We start from the raw sequence: 20,404 nt of genomic DNA on the forward strand, positions 1-20,404 counted from the left end.
AAGAAAGTTGAAAAGAGAAGCTTCTTGAAATGCCGGTTTATCAAGGGGGCCTGGGTGGCTCAGTCTTTAAGCATCTGCCTTCGGCTCAAGTCATGGTCCCAGGGTCCTGGGATCGAGCCCCGCATTGGGCTCCCTGCTCGGTGGGAAGCCTGCTTCTCCCTCTCCCACTCCCCCTGCTTGTGTTCCCTCTCTCGCTGTGTCTCTCTCTGTCAAATAAATAAATAAAACCTTTAAAAAAATAAAATTAAATAAATAAATAAATAAATAAATGCTGGTTTATCAAGATAAATGAAACCATATGAAATCGGGGCTTAAGATCTTAGGACGTGTCCCCGACAGGCCCTGCTGACCATGAGGACCAGGGATGTGGCCAGGAGGCTGAGCACTAGCATCCAGAGGCAAGAAAATGCCTGGGCTGGACCTGAGTCCCTCTGACCCACGCTGACAGACAAGGGAAAAACAGTCCCACACACTGAAGGGCTCTTACAACTTCCTCTTCTGTGTCAGCCTTCAGCCTCTGTTTCAAAGTCTCTCGATGCAGAGCAACAAGTCCCCAAATGATAAGTAGAATAAATACTAGCAATTCTAATAGTGACATATGGTGCTTACTTGATTTCAGGCTTCCTTCTGAGACATTTACGTATATTCTCTCACCTCACCCTCCTAAGGATCGGTAACCTGAGGCACAGGGCAATTACATGACTCATCTTGAAGTCAGATGCATGCCAATTGGGGAAGCCAGAGCTAAAACCCACAGTCTGGTTCCTGGTCTTAACTGCTACACCCCAAGGCTGCCCCCAGCACCCTGTCCCCATGTTGGCCGCCTTCCCACTTGACTTCATATGCGTTTCTAGCAAAGTTATCATAATGATTTCTGCCACCCCAGTGTCCCCCGCCCTGAGACAGTACTGGACACACGACCAATCTAACAGCAATTCTGTAAGGAAACAGGAAGAGCCTGCCTCCGTGTCCTACTCAGAAAGAGAGAGAAACAGGCGCTAAGAGGTCCCAGGTGATAGGCAGTAGCAGGCACAGGGTTGACAACACAATCACTGAGCTAGGTTCTTGCCAGAACATTCCACCTTATCCTCCCAGGAACCCGGGAGAGCTATATGCAGAAATAAACATACACTGTGTCTGCAAGCATGTATCAAACGTGTGTATGCAAATGTGTGTACATGTGTGTATAATACGCATATATGTAAATATATACGTGCATATATATGTAGATATACACGTATGTGTAGAATATGAATATATACTTTTTAATATATACTACATACAGAAGGCTGCCAAGTCTCAGAAAGGACAAGTGATTTGCCCCAATAGCCACAGTCCATATGAGTGCTGGAGACAGCATCGGCAGGCATCTAACCCCGAAGCATGGGCCCTGACCCACCCCACTGCTCCTACAACACCCCGACTTCACCCGGAGTGACAAAGCGCCACAGTGTGAATGATTTCCACGCCAGAACACAGTGGAAGCACACCAAGTTTCCGAAGCCTCCTTCTGCGCTGTCTGTGGTATAAAAAGGAATGCCATTAAAGCAGAACCACACCTGGGGCCGGGGGGGGGGGGGGGGAACCTCCTTTATAACCTGCAGAAGGCTCAAATCACGCTCGGGTGTCAGCCCCTTGAGTGACGTGAGAATTTGCAAAAATAAACAGTCATTCATTATGTTACATCATCTTCCACCAAAGAGTTAAACAAGTTTTACCGTTATGAATATTAACAGCCCCTTGGATTAAATTATCGTTTTTTTTTTTTTAAATAAGAATGCTTCACAATCTCTCGCAAAGAGTTGACAACCAACCCCACAAGAGGACGGCAGTGGTCATCACTGTTTCGCGTGTTCTCCCCATGAACCCAACACTGCCTACTGCTTCCCAGGCACTATCGAACTGAGCTCTTATTACTAGTACCTCTGTTATTAATAACTCTTTATAACGTAGTTTAACAAATCCTTGCTTTATTTCTACTCTGCAGATCTTCGATAGTTTTTCTCTAATGCTGAAAAATCTGCAGAGAGAGGGAATTTGTTCAACTGAATCATCCTGCGACATCTGAGACTCTCCCTGCTAAAGGAATCCTGGGGTGAAGCATTCTGGGAAGCGAGGAGCCTGCTTGCATGCTGGGCCCCAGGAAGCAGGATGGCGCCACACGCACCAAGGCTAGAAAGCGGGGAGCACCCGGGGTGGATGGCGCAGCCGCGGGCTTGCTACTTACCAGCTCCGTGTGAACTTTCAGATGCGCCTGCAGCTTGTATTTATCTGGAGTGTTGTAGTCACAGCCGTCGGTGGGGCACTTCAGCAAGATGTTACTATGTTTCTGAACGACATGGCGCTTAAGGCAGTTTTTGGTGATGGAGGAATAATGGCACTGGGAGCAATGATACAGGTGTTCCCGCGTGTGGGTGCGCACGTGCATGTCAAAGTGCACCTGGTACCAAAAAAGTTTGCCTAAAAAGACATCGTCACATGAGAACGGGGAAATTTCTTTTATACTGAATTTGATTTTCCCATTATGATTTTTTTTTTACTATTCTATTTAGCTCCCTCTCCAGCCTGTCCAGGTCACCCTTCACACCTTCCTCACTTCTGTCTGCAAATTACTGCTCAGGCAGGAGGTTGTAGACCTTAAGGTGCTGCTACGTCTGCGTGAGGTCAGAGCTGGGAGGACGGAAACAGTGCTTGCTGAGGACCAAGGACAGCGCCGAAGAGGGCTGTGCGCGTGCGTAAGCCAGAGTCTCTACACAATACTGACACCCAGGCCAGAGCCAGGCCTCCTACGGCCAGGACCTCCAGCTCTCCGGGAGACTCAGAGACCAGGCCTGCACCGTGAGCCAGAAGGGCTCTATTCGGGGTTCCCTACAGAGAGCTGCGCTGACAAGGCCACAACTTCAGCTACACTTTACACCTGTCGTGTGCCAGGAGAACAATTCCCCTTCGTTCCCATTCTGGCAGAGGGCGTGGGGTAAACCGCTGCACACGCCGGACCACGCCGGTGAGGCTAACTGTCCAGTCCCCCTGGCTGCCTCCACAGAGACTCCACATGCTAAATGGCAGCACCTGCTGCTATCTACAGATGAAGAAGGGTAGCTCATTTAGAAGCGGTTCTTTGCAAAGAGACATGAGCTTGAATCAAACACGAGGGGACCCAAAGCAAGCTGGGGACAGGCGGGGCTGCCAGGAACGGAGCTCAACAGGCTGCTTGCCCAGCTCTGCCTCTCCTTACCACAGTATTCACACTCCAGGTCCCCGTACACCTTCCGGATCCTCTCACACAAACCGGTGTTCATCCGTCTCTTCTGTAAACCATCCAGGATCTTCATGAACGCGCTGATGCCTGCCCGGTGCTCAGAGGCAGGCGTGCAAGAGTCAGGCTGGGGCAGGGCCAGGTACCCTGCACCCGCTACCAGAGCAGGGTCTGAGGCCTCACCTGGGTTTGACCTGAGACACTTACTAGGGTCTGGTCCCTCGGGTGGGGGGGCGGCCACTTCCTGCCCCACCCCCGGGGGGCTCTCAGCACCCCGTATGTCCTGGTTTGCTTCTGCGCTTCTGGCCTCAGACAGCAGTGGTGTGACTTCTTGGCCCTGAGTCTGGGAGGAGGCTCTGTGCGGGGCATCCAAGGTCTCCTTGGGAGCAGCGTGAGCCTCGGCAGAGGAGGTATCATTCTTCAACAAAAACCGATCGGAAACCACCGAGTGCGAATGAAGTTCCGCGGAGTCCACAGCAGCTTCCAGCTCACAGGGTGGCAGGGAAGCGCTTTCGGCCTGGGGAGTGGCTAAGTGCACAGGAGAGGCAGGCTCTTCCACAGAGGCTTCCGGCTCCTTCCGTCCCTCCTCAGGCTGAGCATCTCTGGAGCAGGCCGCCTCTTTGGGCGCATTCACTCCCTGGAACACAAACTCTTCTTCTGTCAGCTGCAGCTGGCCCCCCAAGGCTTCCTGCTGGATGTCCCCGCCAGGCTCCAGGAGGCAGAAGCTCTGGTTGATGGAGCTGGTGAAGACCCCGGTCTCCTGTGCGGCCCCATGCGCCTCGCGGATGTGGGCACGCAGCCGGATGGAGCTGACGAACTTCTTGAGGCATATGGCACAGACGTACACAAAGGGGTGCTTCCTGACGTGCAGCTCCAGCGCCTGGTACTTGGTGGCCCCGTGGCCACAGAGCTCGCAGGCAAAGGGCCACTTGTCCCCATGCACCAGCATGTGGCGGTCACGGTCCAGCTCGTTCTTGAACTTGCGCTCGCAGATGTGGCAATCGTAAAGCAGCTGCCGCTTGCCCTCCCTGGTCATGAGGCAGAGCTCCTCCAGGGCCTCCTTGACCTTCTTGTCCTGGGGGTCGTGCGCGTCTCGGATGTGCTTGATGAGGTTCTTGACGTCTGAGTACTTCTTCTTGCAGAAGCGGCAGTGCTGCTTGATCTTCTTGTGCACACGCTCGATGTGCACCTTGAGGTGGCCCTTGCTCAGGCAGGTGAAAGAGCAGTAGTCGCAGGCGAACTTCTCGCCAGTGTGCTTGCGCAGGTGCACGTTGAGGTTGGCCTTGATGGCGCTGGCGTAGCTGCATTGGGGGCATTTGTAGGGCTTCTCGTTGGTGTGGATCCTCAGGTGAGCCTGCAGCGAGTGCTTGAACTTGAAGACTTTGTTGCAGTACTCACAAGTGAAGATCTTGAGCTGGGTGGGCCCTAGCCTAGAAACAGACGACAGCACCATTACCGTGGGAGACGCTGCACCCCCCTAAGGACCTTGGATTCCTTCTTAGGAACCCAACACCAAAGGCTCACAGTCAACTAAAGGGCCCTGCGCAGGACCGCGGGGCCAAGTATGGGTCCCTGTTCTTCAGGGGCTCCCAGTGTGGGGGACACCTGGTTGCACGCCAGGGTGGCCAGTGTGGACAGGAACACGTGCGGGGACAAAGAGAAAGAGACATCTAACCTGCACTGGGCAGTTGGGCAACGCTGAAGAGGAGATGTCTGAGTTGAGGCTTGCAGAACAAGATGAGGGAGGCAAGAGGAGAGAGAGGGAAGAGGGATGCGTCATTCATAACGTATACAACGACCAGCTGTGCCCCAAAGCTGACCTGGATGTATTCCGGCTATGTGACCAGTCATCATGGAATGAGCTCTGACGGCTCCGTCAGACCAGATACGATCTGCTTGGGTCTGTTCCACAGCTGCAACAATGCACGCTTGCCCGCCCATTCAACCAGCTGTCGGGGGGAGCCCTCTGCCCTTTGCTCCCACTCATCAGTGAAAGTCCCGTCCAGGGCAAGTGAACTGGCCTATCTGACTGGGCACCTGGCCGTCGTGAGCCGAGCTCCGTGCCTGCCCTTCTGGTGACAAAGGGTCTGCCAGGGGGCGGGGGTGGGGGGTGGGGGGCAAGTGCTCTGCTAGGAGGGCCTGCGTGTGCCTGGGCAGCAGCAATCAAGGACTTCGGGGGGGGGGGGGAGTGGAGGCGGTCAGGTGCCCAGGAACGGGAACCTGTGTGTTAATGTGCATCACGCTATGTCCCCCGCAACTCCATCAGTAACTGAGCTGATGCTCCAGTCCCCATCGCCCTCCTCCTTCACCACAGCTAGTTCAGCACTCACACGGAGAAAAGAAGACTGCTGTTCAACTGCCATCCATTAACCTCACAAACCACTTATCAATGACTGTCATCTAAGAATACCTGCCGGTGTGTTTCAGGCACTGTGTCAGATTTTGTGCATGTGATGGAGAATAAAAGCATGGTCTGCCTCATGGATCCTTTCTCTTTCAATATGGTAATGAGTATGAGATGGTCATAACAGCTAATACTGAGTAGGTGGCACTCCAAACCCTAGTGGTACACCCATTGTGAGGATGACAAAACAGAGTCTCTGCCCCAGGTTATACAATGAGTAAGTGGTGAAGCCAGGACTGGACCTGAACCAGACTGAGCCTCTAGAGCCTGCACATTGCTCCTCGTCCTCTATAACGCCTGAAAACAGCACACCCACCACTCCGCTCCCCACTGTGACCGCACGCACTGAGAAGGCCCCCTGTATGGGGCTTCCAGTGCCTGGAACAGCCCTGCCTCACTTCTGGAATCAGTGAATGATGGTAACCAAAGTACTGCAGCAAGCAGCAGGGACAGGAATTGGCAGATGAGCCAGACAAGTAGGTGAGGCTTCCTCTCCTCCACAGCTGCTCCCTCTGGACATATGTCCAGGTTGTCGAAGATCCTCAGAAACACTGATCATCACTAAGTGCTGTTAATCAGACACCATTAGGCTGTATCCACTGTAACTGCACAATCTGTATTTATGGAACTATCCATACAACTAGATTTGATCAACACAGGTTGCCTTGTCTTTAAATTAAAAATATTTAAATCAAAGGGGCGGAGCAAAATGGAGGAGTAGGAGACCTGGATTTCGTCTGGCCTCAGGAATTCAGCTCGGTAGGGATCAAACCATTCTGAACACCTACAAACTCAACAGGAGATCGAAGAAAAAAATAGCAACAACTCTCTGAACAGAAAAGCAAACACCTTCTGTTAGGAAGGACACGCGGAGAAGGGAATCCGAGGCGATATTCAGGAGGATAAACGGCGGGGGAGGGGGTCTCCGTTGGCCGCTTCTGGCAAGCAATAGAGCCGCGGAGCACAAAATCGGAACTTTTAGAAGTCTGCTCCACTGAGGGACGTCTCTCCAATGGCTAAGCGGAGGGTGGAACCCTCGTGGGACAGTGGGGTCTCAGGACCCTTGGGGTCACAGAAAGACCAGGGATGCCTGAGTGCAGCAGAGTTCCCAGGGATCGGAGCGGGGAAGCCGGCTGCAGAGACGGAGCCGAGGAGCAGGCTCTCAGCTCGGGGTTGCCATAAACCATGATCCACAGCATAGTTGGGCCACTGCTCCTCCAGCAGGGACCCAACAAGCAGCAGATCCGGGGAGACTCACCTTCTTCCCCGGGAGGAGCGGCGCGGGAGCGCACCGCAGGGATCTGCTGGGTTTGGAGACTCCACACGGGGTCGGGTGCCAGAGACAAAAAGGCTCAGTCACAGGCTGGGTGAGCACAGAGTGCGGCCGGAGACCAGGGAGACGGGAGTGATTGACTGCTTTTCTTTGGGGGCTCACTGAGGAGCAGGGCCCCGAGTTCTTGGCTCCTCCAGGGCGGAGATTGGGAGGCCGCCATTTTCACTCTCTGCCTCCAAAGCTGTACGAAAAGCTTGCTGGGAACAAAAGCTCCCAAGAGCAAGCCCGAGCAGATTACTTAGCCCTGACCGGCAAGTGCAGGGCAATTCTGCCTCTGGCAAAGACATTTGGGAACCACGGCAACAGGCCCCTCCCCAAGAAGATCAGCAAGAACAGCCAGCCAAGACCAAGTTTACCGATCAATGAGAACGGCAGAACTCCAGCGCTAGGGGAATACTGCACACAGAATCCATGGCTTTTTTACCATGATTCTTTAGTCTTTCAAAGTTAATTTTTTTTTTAACTGTCTTTCTTTGAGTTTTTCTTTTTCCCTTTTTCAACCAAAATCTTACCAATCCATTTTTTAAAAAACATTTTTATTTTTCATTTTAAGAGTCATATTCTATCCCTTCATAGTAATTACCCTTATTTTTGGCATATATATGTGTGTATATATATATATATATATATATGTTGTTCTCTTTAAAATTTTGAGATACAGTTTGTTCTAACAGATCAAAATATACCCTAAATCTCTAGTGTATGGTTTTGTTCTAGTCTCCTACCTGATCACATTCTCTCCCTTTTTTTTTTAATCCTATTCTTTCTTTTTTCAAACAACTTCTTATCAATTCCTTTTATAAAATTTTTTACAATTTTCATCTTTACAGTCGTATTCCATCCCTGCATCATATCAACCCTTATTTTTGTACATATATAGGTTTCTCTTTCTTTAAACTTCTGGGAGGCACTTTCTTCTAACAGACCAAAATACACCCAAAATCTACTATATGGCACTCATCTATGCACCAGCCTATCATATTTGATCATATTCTGGTTTTTTTTGTTTTGTTCTGTTTTTGTTTCTAACTTTTTCTTTTTCTTTTATCTTTCTTTCCCTTTCTTTTCCCCTGGCTTCAGGTCTTCTCTGATTTGTTTAGAGTATATTTTCTGGGGACATTGTTACCCTGTTAGCATTTTATTCTCTCATTCACCTATTCTCCTCTGGACAAAATGACAAGACGGAAAAAATCACCTCAACAGAAAGAACAAGAGGCAGTACCGACTGCCAGGGACCTACTCAGTACGGACATTAGTACAATGTCAGATCTACAGTTCAGAACCATCACTTTAAAGATACTAGCTGGGCTTGAAAAAAGCATGGAAATTATTAAAGACACCCTTTCTGGAGAAATAAAAGAACTAAAATCCAACCAAGTTGAAATCAAAAAGGCTATTAATGAGGTACAATAAAAAATGGGGGTGCTAACTGCTAGGATAAATGAGGCAGAAGAGGGAATCAGTGATATAGAAGACCAAATGATGGAAAATAAAGAAGCTGAGAAAAAGAGAGATAAAGAACTACTGGATCACAAGGGCAGAATTCGAGAGATAAGCGATACCATAAGATGAAACAACATCAGAGAAATTGGGATCCCAGAAGAAGAAGAAAGAGAGAGAGGGGCAGAAGGTATAGTGGAGCAAATTATAGCAAGAACTCCCCTAATTTGGGGAAGGAAACAGGCATCAAAATCCAGGAAGCACAGAGAACCTCTCTCAAAATCAATAAAAATAGGTCAACACCCCGACATCTAATAGTAAAACTTACGAGTCTCAGAGACAAAGAGAAAATCCTGAAAGCAGCTCGGGAGAAGAGATATGTAACCTACAATGGTAGAAACATTAGACTGGCAACAGACCTATCCACAGATACGTGGCAGGCCAGAAAGGACTGGCAGGATATATTCAGAGCACTAAACGAGAAAAATATGCAGCCAAGAATACTATATCCAGCTACGCTGTCATTGAAAATAGAAGGAGAGATAAAAAGCTTCCAGGACAAACAAAAACTAAAAGAATTTGCAAACACGAAACCAGCCCTACAAGAAATAATGAAAGGGGTCCTCTAAGCAAAGAGAGAGCCTAAAAGCAACATAGACCAGAAAGGAACACAGACAATATACAGTAACAGTCACCTTACAGGCAATACAATGGCACTAAATTCCTATCTTTCAATAGTTACCCTGATTGTAAATGGGCTAAATGCCCCAATCAAAAGACACAAGCTATCAGATTGGATTAAAAAACAAGACCCATCGATATGCTGTCTGCAAGAGACTCATTTTAGAACCAAAGACACCCCCAGATTGAAAGTGAGGGGGTGGAAAACCATTTACCATGCTAAGGGACACCAAAAGAAAGCTGGGGTGGCAATCCTTATATCAGACAAATTAGATTTTAAACCAAAGACTGTAATAAGAGATGAGGAAGAACACTATATCCTACTTAAAGGGTCTATCCAACCAGAAGATCTAACAATTGTAAATATCTATGCCCCTAACATAGGAGCAGCCAATTATGTAAGGCAATTGATAACAAAAGCAAAGAAACACATTGACAATAAATAATAGTGGGGGACTTTAACACCCCCCTCACTGAAATGGACAGATCGTCTAAGCAAAAGATCAACAAGGAAATAAAGAATTTAAATGACATACTGGACCAAATGCACTTCACAGACATATTCAGAACATTCCATCCCAAAGCAACGGAATACACATTCTTCTCTAGTGCCCATGGAACATTTTCCAGAACAGATCACATCCTAGGTCACAAATCAGGTCTCAACCAGTACCAAAAGACTGGGATCATTACCTGCCTATTTTCAGACCACAATGCTTTGAAACTAGAACTCAATCACAAGAGAAAAGTCGGAAAGAACTCAAATTCATGGAGGCTAAAGAGCATCCTACTAAAGAATGAATGGGTCAACCAGGAAATTAAAGAAGAATTAAAAAAAATTCATGGAAACCAATGAAAATGAAAACATAACTGTTCAAAATCTTTGGGATGCAGCAAAGGCGGTTCAAACAGGAAAGTATATAGCAATACAAGCCTTTCTCAAGAAACAAGAAAGGTCTCAAATACACAACCTAACCCTACACCTAAAGGAGCTGGAGGAAAAAACAGCAAATAAAGGCTAAACCCAGCAGAAGAGAAATAATAATAAAGATCAGAGCAGAAATCAATGAAATAGAAACCAAAAGAACAGTAGAACAGATCAACGAAACTAGGAACTGCTTCTTTGAAAGAATTAACAAGATTGATAAACCTCTGGCCGGACTTATCAAAAAGAAAAGAGAAATGACCCAAATCAACAAAATCATGAATGTAAGAGGAGAGATCACAACCAACACCAAAGAAATACAAACAATTATAAGAACATATTATGAGCAACTCTATGCCAGCAAATTAGATAACCTGGAAGAAATGGATGCATTCCTAGAGATGTATCAACTACCAAAACTGAACCAGGAAGAAATAGAAAACCTGAACAGACCTAGAACCACTAAGGAAATTGAAGCAGTCATCAAAAATCTCCCAAAAAACAAAAGCCCAGGGCCAGATGGCTTCCCAGGGGAATTCTACCAAACATTTAAAGAAGAATTAATACCTATACTTCTGAAACTGTTCCAAAACTAGAAATGGAAGGAAAACTTCCAAACTCGTTTTATGAGGCCACCATTACCTTGATCCCCAAACCAGACAAAGACCCCATCAAGAAGGAGAATTACAGACCAGTATCCGTGATGAACATGGATGCAAAAATTCTCACCAAAATACTAGCCAATAGGATCCAACAGTACATTAAAAGGATTATTCACCACGACCAAGTGGGATTTATCCCTGGGCTGCAAGGTTGGTTCAACATCCGCAAATCAATCAACGTGACACAATACATTAACGAAAGAACAAGAATCATATGATCCTCTCAATAGATGCAGAAAAAGCATTTGACAAAGTACAGCATCCTTTCTTGATCAAAACTCTTCAGAGTATAGGGATATAGGGATACAGGGTACATACCTCAATATCATAAAAGTCATCTATGAAAAACCTACAGTGAATATCATTCTCAATGGGGAAAAACTGAGAGCTTTCCCCCTAAGGTCAGGAACGCGGCAGGGATGTCCACTATCACCACTGCTATTCAACATAGTATTAGAAGTCCTAGCCACAGCAATCAGACAACAAAAAGAAATCAAAGGCATCCAAATTGGCAAAGAAGAAGTCAAACTCTCACTCTTTGCAGATGATATGATACTTTATGTGGAAAGCCCAAAGGACTCCACCCCAAAACTGCTAAAACTCATACAGGAATTCAGTAAAGTGGCAGGATATAAAATCAATGCACAGAAGTCAGTGGCATTCCTATACACCAACAACAAGACAGAAGAAAGAGAAATTAAGGAGTCGATCCCATTTACAATTGCACCCAAAACCATAAGATACCTAGGAATAAATCTAACCAAAGAGGCAAAGGATCTGTACTCAGAAAACTGTAAAATACTTATGGAAGAAATTGAGGAAGACACAAAGAAATGGAAAAACGTTCCTGCTCATGGATTGGAAGAACAAATATTATGAAGATGTCAATGCTACCTAGAGTAATCTACACATTCAATGCAATCCCCATCAAAATACCATCCACTTTTTTCAAAGAAATGGAACAAATAATCCTAAAATTTGTACGGAACCAGAAAAGACCCCGAATAGCCAGAGGAATGTTGAAAAAGAAAAGCAAAGCTGGCGGCATCCCAATCCCGGACTTCCAGCTCTATTACAAAGCTGTCATCATCAAGACAGTATGGTACTGGCACAAAAACAAGACACACAGATCAATGGAACAGAATAGAGAGCCCAGAAATGGACCCTCAACTCTATGGTCAACTCATCTTTGACAAAGCAGGAAAGAATGTCCAACGGGAAAAAAAGACAGTCTCTTCTACAAATGGTGTTGGGAAAATTGGACAGCCACATGCAGAAGACTGAAACTGGACCATTTCCTTACACCACACACAAAAATAAACTCCAAATGATTGAAAGACCTCAATGTGAGACAGGAGTCCATCAAAATCCTAAAGGAGAACACAGGCAGCAACCTCTTCGACCTCACCGGCAGCAACTTCTTCCGAGAAATATCGCCAAAGGCAAGGGAGGCAAGGGCAGAAATGAACTATTGGGACTTCACCATGATAAAAAGCTTTTGCACAGCAAAAGAAACAGTCAACAAAACGAAAAGACAACCGACAGAATGGGAGAAGATATTGGCAAATGACATATCGGATAAAGGGCTAGTATCCAAAATCTATAAAGAACTTAATCAAACTCAACACCCAAAGAACAAAGAATCCAATCAAGAAATGGGCAGAACACATGAACAGACATTTTTCCAAAGAAGACATCCAAATGGCCAATAGACACATGAAAAAGTGCTCAACATCGCTTGGCATTAGGGAAATCCAAATCAAAACCTCAATGAGATACCGCCTCACACCAGTCAGAATGGCTAAAATTAACAAGTCAGGAAACGAGATGTTGGCGGGGATGTGGAGAAAGGGGAACCCTCCTACACTGTTGGTGGGAATGCAAGCTGGTGCAACCACTCTGGAAAACAGTATGGAGGTTCCTCAAAAAGTTGAAAATAGAGCTACCATATGATCCAGCAATTGCACTACTGGGTATTTACCCCAAAGATACAAATGTAGGGATCCGAAGGGGTATGTGCACCCCGATGTTTATAGCAGCAATGTCCACAACAGCCAAACTGGAAAGAGCCAAGATGTCCATCGACAGATGATAAAGAAGATGTGGTATGTATATACATCAGAATATTATGCAGCCATCAAAAGGAATGAGATCTTGCCATTTGCAATGATGTGGATGGAACTGGAGGGTGTTATGCTGAGCGAAATAAGTCAAACAGAGAAAGACATGTATCATATGAACTCACTGATATGAGGAATTCTTAATCTCAGGAAACAAACTGAGGGTTGGTAGAGTGGGGGGTGGGGTGGGAGGGACGGGGTGGCTGAGTGATAGACATTGGGGAGGGTATGTGCTATGGTGAACACTGTGAATTGTGCAAGACTGTTGAATCTCAGATCTGTACCTCTGAAACAAATAATGCAATATATGTTAAGGAAAAAAAAAAGAAGAAAGAAGAAGAAAATAGCAGGAGGGGAAGAATGAAGTGGGGGAATCGGAGGGGGAGACAAACCATGAGAGACGATGGACTCTGAAAAACAAAGAGGGTTCTAGAGGGGAGGGGGGTGGGAGGATGGGTTAGCCTGGTGGTGGGTATTGAGGAGGGCACGTTCTGCATGGAGCACTGAGTGTTATGCACAAACAATGAATCATGGAACACTACATCAAAAACTAATGATGTAATGTATGGTGATTAACGTAACAATAAAAAATTAAATATTTAAATCGATTGTAGTTCATAAACACCAGAGGGTATCATTCACATAATGTAATTAAAATATTCAAATTTGAAAGTCAGTACTACGCCTGCATGCTAAACCCAAGGCTAATTTCAGGGAACTAATTTGGATCTTTCTCAAATGACAAAGAAACCCAGAAGGTGATAGATTTTATTGGTATAAAGAACACTGGAGAAAGAAACCCTGGATTTAGAATGTTAATTAAATAAAGAAATCACATTATTTTCTCCTCTAATGCAACATCTAAATGGTCTTAGGAAAATCTTTTGCTTTGATTTTTTTCGTATCATTACACAAATACCTGATAAAAGCCCTCCGTGCCCTGTTTCCCGCCAATGATAATGAATCTGATGAAGATGCTAAGCAGCCGACATCTGACTCTCAAGCGCAAGCCTCGCTCGCTACCACCGTGAACTGACGCACAGAGCTGCAACGTCCACGTGACTGCCGTTACATCAGCCCACTCCAGATGTTCCCCAGGCAGGGAGAGAGCCACTCTTGCCACTGCGTTTTAGAAAGTGATCAGGCAGAACTTTTAAAGGTCAGACCCCTTGATGTGCTTATTCCACGTCTGGGAATCTACTGAGAGAAAGCGTACAAAATTGGAACAAAGGTGTTCACTGCACAACTTTTCACAGCATTGTGAAGAGTGGAAAGCTGCTGAAAGGTCCCAAGATAAGGAACTAGTTTGTTTGCACGTTTATTTTCTTCCTTCTTTCATTCAAAAAAGTACTCCAAGCCCTGGGGACACAATAGACAAAAATAAATACAACTCATGCTCTCTTGGAGTCCACTTTCTGGAGGAAGGGATGGGCCAGACTAATCACCATAGAAATGAGCAGGTAAGGACCACAGGCTCCCTGCGGTGATGGGAAAAGACAGGATGATGCTCTCTGAGCCCAGATCAGGGCAAACTGATCAGTCTAGGGGGCAGCCTGTCCTGAGCACTGGACATTTGAGCAGATAGCTAAGGATGAACAGGAGTTAAGCAAGCCAGGGACAGTGGAGGCATCCAGAATGAGGAAGAGGCACCTTCAAGGAGAGAGCAAGGAAGTACAAGGGCCCAGAGGGCTAGAGCACCTGCTAGAGCCCAGAGACCACGGGCAGACGATGACGAGACAAGGCTGGAGAAGTGGCAGCCCCAGGAGGCCCCCACAGGGGGCCTTGAACGATCTTCAAGTTCTCCTAACAGTGTGAGGCCTTGAAGAGTACAATCACATGGGCATTTTACCAGATCTCATTGGCTACAGTGTGAGGAGCTGAGTAGATTACAGAGGATCCTCATCACAATGTAACATGTCACTACAGAAGAATTTGTGAATAATCTGAGTAACGGAGGAAAATAAGTACAATGTTATAAGGTATTAAAAACAAGAGACAAAATTGCATTATAAAATAAACTCAATTTTATAAAACATATGGGCTGAAAAAGGCTGCAAGGAGATACATTAAAAACATTAACAGTGACTACATTACGGCGGTGAGATTACAAATGACGCTTGTTCTTACAGTTTTCTGCACTTCCAAAATTTTCCACAGAATGAGTCTGTGTCCTATTTGTGTGAGAACCTATCTGATATGTTGATGTAATCTAGACGTTTGTATCTATATTTTGCAAAGCAAAATAGTCATGCAAAAAAAGTCTCTTTCCTATTCGGTAATTTGTACTATAAAATATTAACAGAATACATGACAATTGGAATACAGCCTAAATCTGTTTAGATATTGTGTCCATTTGCCTGTTAACTAGATGACCAGTTAGCTGAACCCATCCCCAGCAAACCTTGAAATAGTGTACAGATAGTTGGCTAAGGTTACAAATCAACTTGGGACCAGAACGATCTTCAAATTTAATTCCATGACAGTTTTGCCAAGGGAATAAGTATTTTTATAACTTCATCAATAAATTCAGATGCTCATAGCTGCAAGCATACAGGACTGAGGCTACAAATTAATGAAGCATACCACATGACATCGTGTTCATATATTTTGTCATTTATTCTCAACACTAGAAGAAGTCACACTGTACTAGAGACAATCTTACGGCTAGTATAATGGAGGCTCAAAGGCAAACCCACTGTGTCAAACACACAGAGTAAAAGCTTCATCCCGACGACAGCCGTCCCGATCCTGTTCTCTCTCCTCCCCAGTGCCTGGCACATAACAGGCTTTAGTCTGTTGAGCTGAGCCCCAGTAGAAGAGTCTAGAGCCAAGCCAGGTCTGTTTGGCACTAAAAGCTATGCTCTCTTCAAGAACAGCTCATTTCCCCTCTTCCAGAAACAAGTGAAACCCACTTGGCAACTGACATTTTCATTGTCTTTCCTCTCAGCTGGGAAAATGTTTGCAGAGCTCAGATGATCAGTTTGCTAAACCACCTGAGCAGGTACCGATCATAGCTAAGAGACCCTGGAGAGGGTGTGGAAAACGTACCTACTCTCAACTGACCCAATGTGTTTGGAGGGCAGTTTTCAATGTCAACTACAGTTTTAAATTCTCATATCCTTCGAGACAGCAATTTCAACTCTAGCAATTTATGCCACAGGAAGTTGTGAAGAAGTACGGAAAGACAAAGGTAGCAGAACTTTGAGGGTAGCATTGTCCATCGAGCAAAAACTGACTACAGAAACTATACTGCACCCATTCAATAGCAAACGCCTGTTAAAAACTATGTACTGAAAAAGATTTTCAAGGTGTGGTAAGTTAAAAAAAAAAACTGATAACAGAGCATTTACTATTTTGTATTAGGAAAAAAATAACAAAATTAAAGTGCTATATTTTAGTATATCATGAAAAAATTATGGTGGCATATGACCAAACTGTCAATAGCAATTACCTCTAGAAGAACTATGGGTTACTTTAACCCTACATCATCTGGAGTGCTGGGACTTTCTCCAAGATGCTTGTGTTACTTTTAAAAGTGTGGGGGGCAGGGGATTTTTTTTTCTTATCATAGTATGTACAGCTTTAAAAATCAGCAAATTTACTAAGGCCTTGTTTATACCTCTTTTTATCAAGGTTGAACATACATTTGCCTTAAGTAAAATGATCTACCTTCATCCAGCCAATTGGTGCTCAGTTCCAAAAGTGTGTGGATCTGCCACGCATTTCACAGAAGCAATGTGGGCTCAGTCAACACACAAGGACCGTAACGGAGGGTCTGACTGCTAGGTTAAATCAAGAAACCAATGTCGTCCACAACTCAGTCTGCAAACAGAGTCCTGATAAAGTAATGTGCTGGTCCTCTGGCCGGCTATGGCCATCACCGGAGTCCAGCCCCAGCTGGAGGCGCACGGGACAGACACCTTACCTGCTGGACTTCATGGGTTGCTCATACGGTGTCTGCTGAATGGCATACTCCTGGTACCCTCTCCGAGGCGCCAGGTCGGCCAGGGTGGCCTCGGGGTTGGCAGTGCCTGTCTCTGGGGGCCCGGCCTCCACCGGAACGATCCTGGTAGCACCTGACATGAGTACAAGGCACCGCACATTAAAGAGGCACCACGAGGGGCTCTTACCCCACCCCACACAGGAGCACAGCCCCGGGAAGTGTGTGTCTTCACTGTATAGCACCCTTGCAAGGTATTGGTTTTCCTGCAGTTCACACATTTAACTTGTGTGTGTGTGTGTGTGTGTGTGTGTGTGTGTGTGTCTGTGGAGGGGAAAGGGCAAATTTTCTAGGAATCTAGCAAAACATCCTTCTGGGCCTCCTGAGTGGCGCAGTTGGTTGAGTGTCCGACTCTTGGTTTTGGCTCAGGTCGTGATCTCAGAGTCATGAGATCAAGTCCCACGTCAGGCTCCCTGCTCAGTGTGGAGTCTGCTTGAGATTCGCGCTCCCTCTCTCTCTGCCCCTCCTGCTCTCTCCCTAAAATAAATAAATAACATCCTTCTGAGGTAATTTTCACTTGATCTATTAAAAAAAAACAGGGAAGACAGGGATATCCATACACATATGTTCGCCTCCCAGGTTTCCTATAGGACCAGCTGTGTCCCACTCTGAGTAAATGGAAAACTGCATCATGAGATTGTGGAGCGGTGGCATCAGCTGTAAATAGGAATCCAAGCTGCCAAGTGTCCAGTCCCACAAACGACATGACCTTACCATTGGTGGGCCGGCTCCTACCCTAGCAAATGAAGGGTGTGGAGTGGAGAAACACAAAGGTCCCTTTGCTTGTGCACTTCTGGGATGCGAAACGATCAAAGGCCTGTATAGCAGTGGACATGAGCACGCACGCGTGCATCAAAGAAAAGGCTCCAATCTACCCCATTTCTAGAATAGCAGAGCAATCATTACATGTTTACCCCCACTTACGGAAAGCTCAAAGGACTACCAGCAATTTTAGAGAAGTTACCGAGGGGATCCCCAGAGACGCGAAGAACAGGAGCCGCTCCCCCTCCGAGGTTTTGCTTCCCGGGCCGATACTGCTCTGAAGCAGGGGGCAGACAAAGCAACTTTCCAGAAAGCTCTAGCCACATGTTTTTACGTGCCTTACTTCCTACCGATCATCGTACTCTGTACTGAGGGACAAAGAGGCACTTACCTGGCATTTCCGCTTTAAATAAGGAGTGACTATTACCATTGAAAAGAGGTGCTTCGAAGGCTGTAGCTGCTCTTAAAATCCTACACTTGATTTTTATTTTTTTTTAAAGATTTTATTTATTTATTCATGAGAGACAGAGAGAGAGAGAGAGGCAGAGGGAGAAGCAGGCTCCCAAGGAGCAGGGATCCCGATGCGGGACTCGATCCCAGGACCCTGGGATCATGACCTGAGCCGAAGGCAGACGCTTAACCATCTGAGCCACCCAGGCGCCTAAAATCCTACACTTGATTTTTAAATATTATTTGACAACTATCACTCCAAGTGGATAGGAAAAAAACCATCATAATACTTTGGAGCCTGCTATCGTAAACTGCTTTTTGTCTAAAGTATCCCCTCCTGAAAGACCTTTTTTAAAAAAGGTAGTATAATATCTCCACTCTATTTTATGTGAAAGGAAAAGGGAGACCAAAATCTCCAGTATTATAAACTATGTGATGAGCCTACTAAAAATGGGTGGAGGGACCATGAGAGTGCGGGTTCTGGGGAGCAGGCGCATCCGTCTGGTCTGAGTAGGTCTGTCTCCCACGGGGGCCCCAACACTGAGGGCAGTAAGGGAAGGGCACCCCTGGGCCAGGGGCTGGACTAGGGGAGCAGAGGAAAGAAACGTGCTGATCGGGCCTCTGGCAGCAACAGCAAGCCCCCAGCACCTCTCCTCTACGTGCTATCCACGACAGCCCTGAAGGAACAGGCCCACCGTGGTGCCACAGGAATGGGTAACCAGAGGGAGACCCCGTCAGTGAGCCAGCTGCCCAGGACCACAGGGTCCAACCTGTCGGGCTGCCCAGTACAGATTCGCCAAAAGATGCGTGTTTTGCCCCTTCCTGCTTGCTGTGGTCACCTGGAATCGCTTCATGGGCCGTTAAAACCACACTGATGATGGGTTTCTTCACTCTGGAAATCTGCCCGGCCTCCTTTCCCGAGGGGATCTTCTGGACTTTCTCTGTCCTCTGTGTCCGCGGCCTCCTTGGGGTCTTTTCTCGATCATCTTCCTTATACTTCCTTTCCAGTTCAAGGTCAGATTCATCACCTAAAGAGCAAATAATACCTAGATTTATAAAATATCCTTTTAGATCAGTGACAGAACTGGAGAGTGCACATAACCTTTTTATAAAGGGACAGTGGAAGAAATATTTATGTGTGATATATACACGCTGGTCCCCCCTGCTATGCGGGCCTCTCGCTCGCTTCAGGCACTGTCTCTGGTTCTTCGGGCTCTCGTCTGATTCAGTAAATACTCCCCACACTGCTGCCAGGGGCCAGCATCGAGGCACCGGGGGGATCCAGTGTTGACAGAGCAGGCGTAACTCCTCACCTTGTTCTCACAAAGCCTACCAGACTTCAGAGCTACTGCAGAAGATATGGTCTCCAAGATTTACAGTCTAGGGAGAATCATTCAAGCTACAACTACTAGCTACCTTCTGTGGTGGATATAAAGGCCCATAAGGCACAGATGCAGACCCTCTCCTCAAAAGCCCTGCAGTGTGGTGGGAGAGACGGGCAAGGACAGTGAGCTGTGCGCCAACTGAAAGGAGGAGCGATGGAAGCATCCAAAACCATCAGCTCTGCATGCTGTGTAGCTACAGCTTCATGGAGACATAGGGAGGTAGAAATAAAACACTGGAGGGAGTAAAAGCTAGGTCCTAGAGGGCCTGAAGGCCCATGAGAGTCTGGGGCCCTCCATCCCTGAGTGCAGTGCTCACGGAGGCCAGGCTCGTAGCATGAGTGGGCGAGGCCACCAAGTGGGACTCTAGTGACAGAGCACAGGCCCCAGAGCCAGTTGGGGCCACCCTGTCAGGGCCGGGGACAAAGTCACCAGATGTCTTGATTATTCAGAGGAAGACAGGAAATCCACTGCTTACATGAAATCTGATTTTTCAAGGTTGACACTAATCTACAAAATCTTAAAACAATGGGAGAGCCAAGCACAACATGTCTGAGGTTGCTCTTGACCCATAGCACCTCCTGCCGCCGTGGAAGGCAGTGGTGAGCTGCTGGAGCATTTTATGTGCAAGAATGGCTACCCTACATCCGTGCTTCGAACCCATGCACCACTGAGGAAGATGAACTGAACGGGTTCAAAAGACATTTCAGCACACGAAAGAATGGCTGCGTCAGCCACAGAAGGAACAGCAGCTAACTTCACACGGCTAGACTTGGCAGTAGCCTGAGGGCTAAGAAACACTCCAATACCAAGGTGAAGAATAAAAGTGCAAGCGATCTCTTGAATGCAGGCTGTTCCAGATTCCGAAGGAAATAGGGGAGGAAGGGGAAAGGCGTTTTCTGTCTTAGAATCACAACCACAAACCTGAAATAACTTGCCCAAGAATCACCTCTTCAGAACATCATGACAAGCAGAGGGAACCACTCCAC

At 46.6% G+C, this 20,404-nt stretch overlaps 1 protein-coding gene across 2 annotated transcripts in view; it reads right to left on the reverse strand.

Annotated features, from left to right (window-relative positions):
• ZFAT (zinc finger and AT-hook domain containing) overlaps positions 1-20,404 on the reverse strand; it is a 201,875-nt gene that overhangs the window by 115,459 nt on the left and 66,012 nt on the right. For both annotated transcript variants that reach the window (XM_035011991.1, XM_035011992.1), the window contains 4 exons: positions 18,873-19,061; positions 16,747-16,897; positions 3,236-4,686; positions 2,228-2,460 (listed from right to left, as the gene is read on the reverse strand). In XM_035011991.1, the coding sequence (XP_034867882.1) occupies positions 2,228-2,460; positions 3,236-4,686; positions 16,747-16,897; positions 18,873-19,061 (2,024 nt within the window). The remainder of the gene's footprint in view (positions 1-2,227; positions 2,461-3,235; positions 4,687-16,746; positions 16,898-18,872; positions 19,062-20,404) is intronic.

Source organism: Mirounga leonina, unplaced genomic scaffold (genome assembly GCF_011800145.1).
Source record: "Mirounga leonina isolate KUSES-001 unplaced genomic scaffold, KU_Mleo_1.0 Mir_165, whole genome shotgun sequence".
NCBI classification, from domain to species: domain Eukaryota; kingdom Metazoa; phylum Chordata; class Mammalia; order Carnivora; family Phocidae; genus Mirounga; species Mirounga leonina.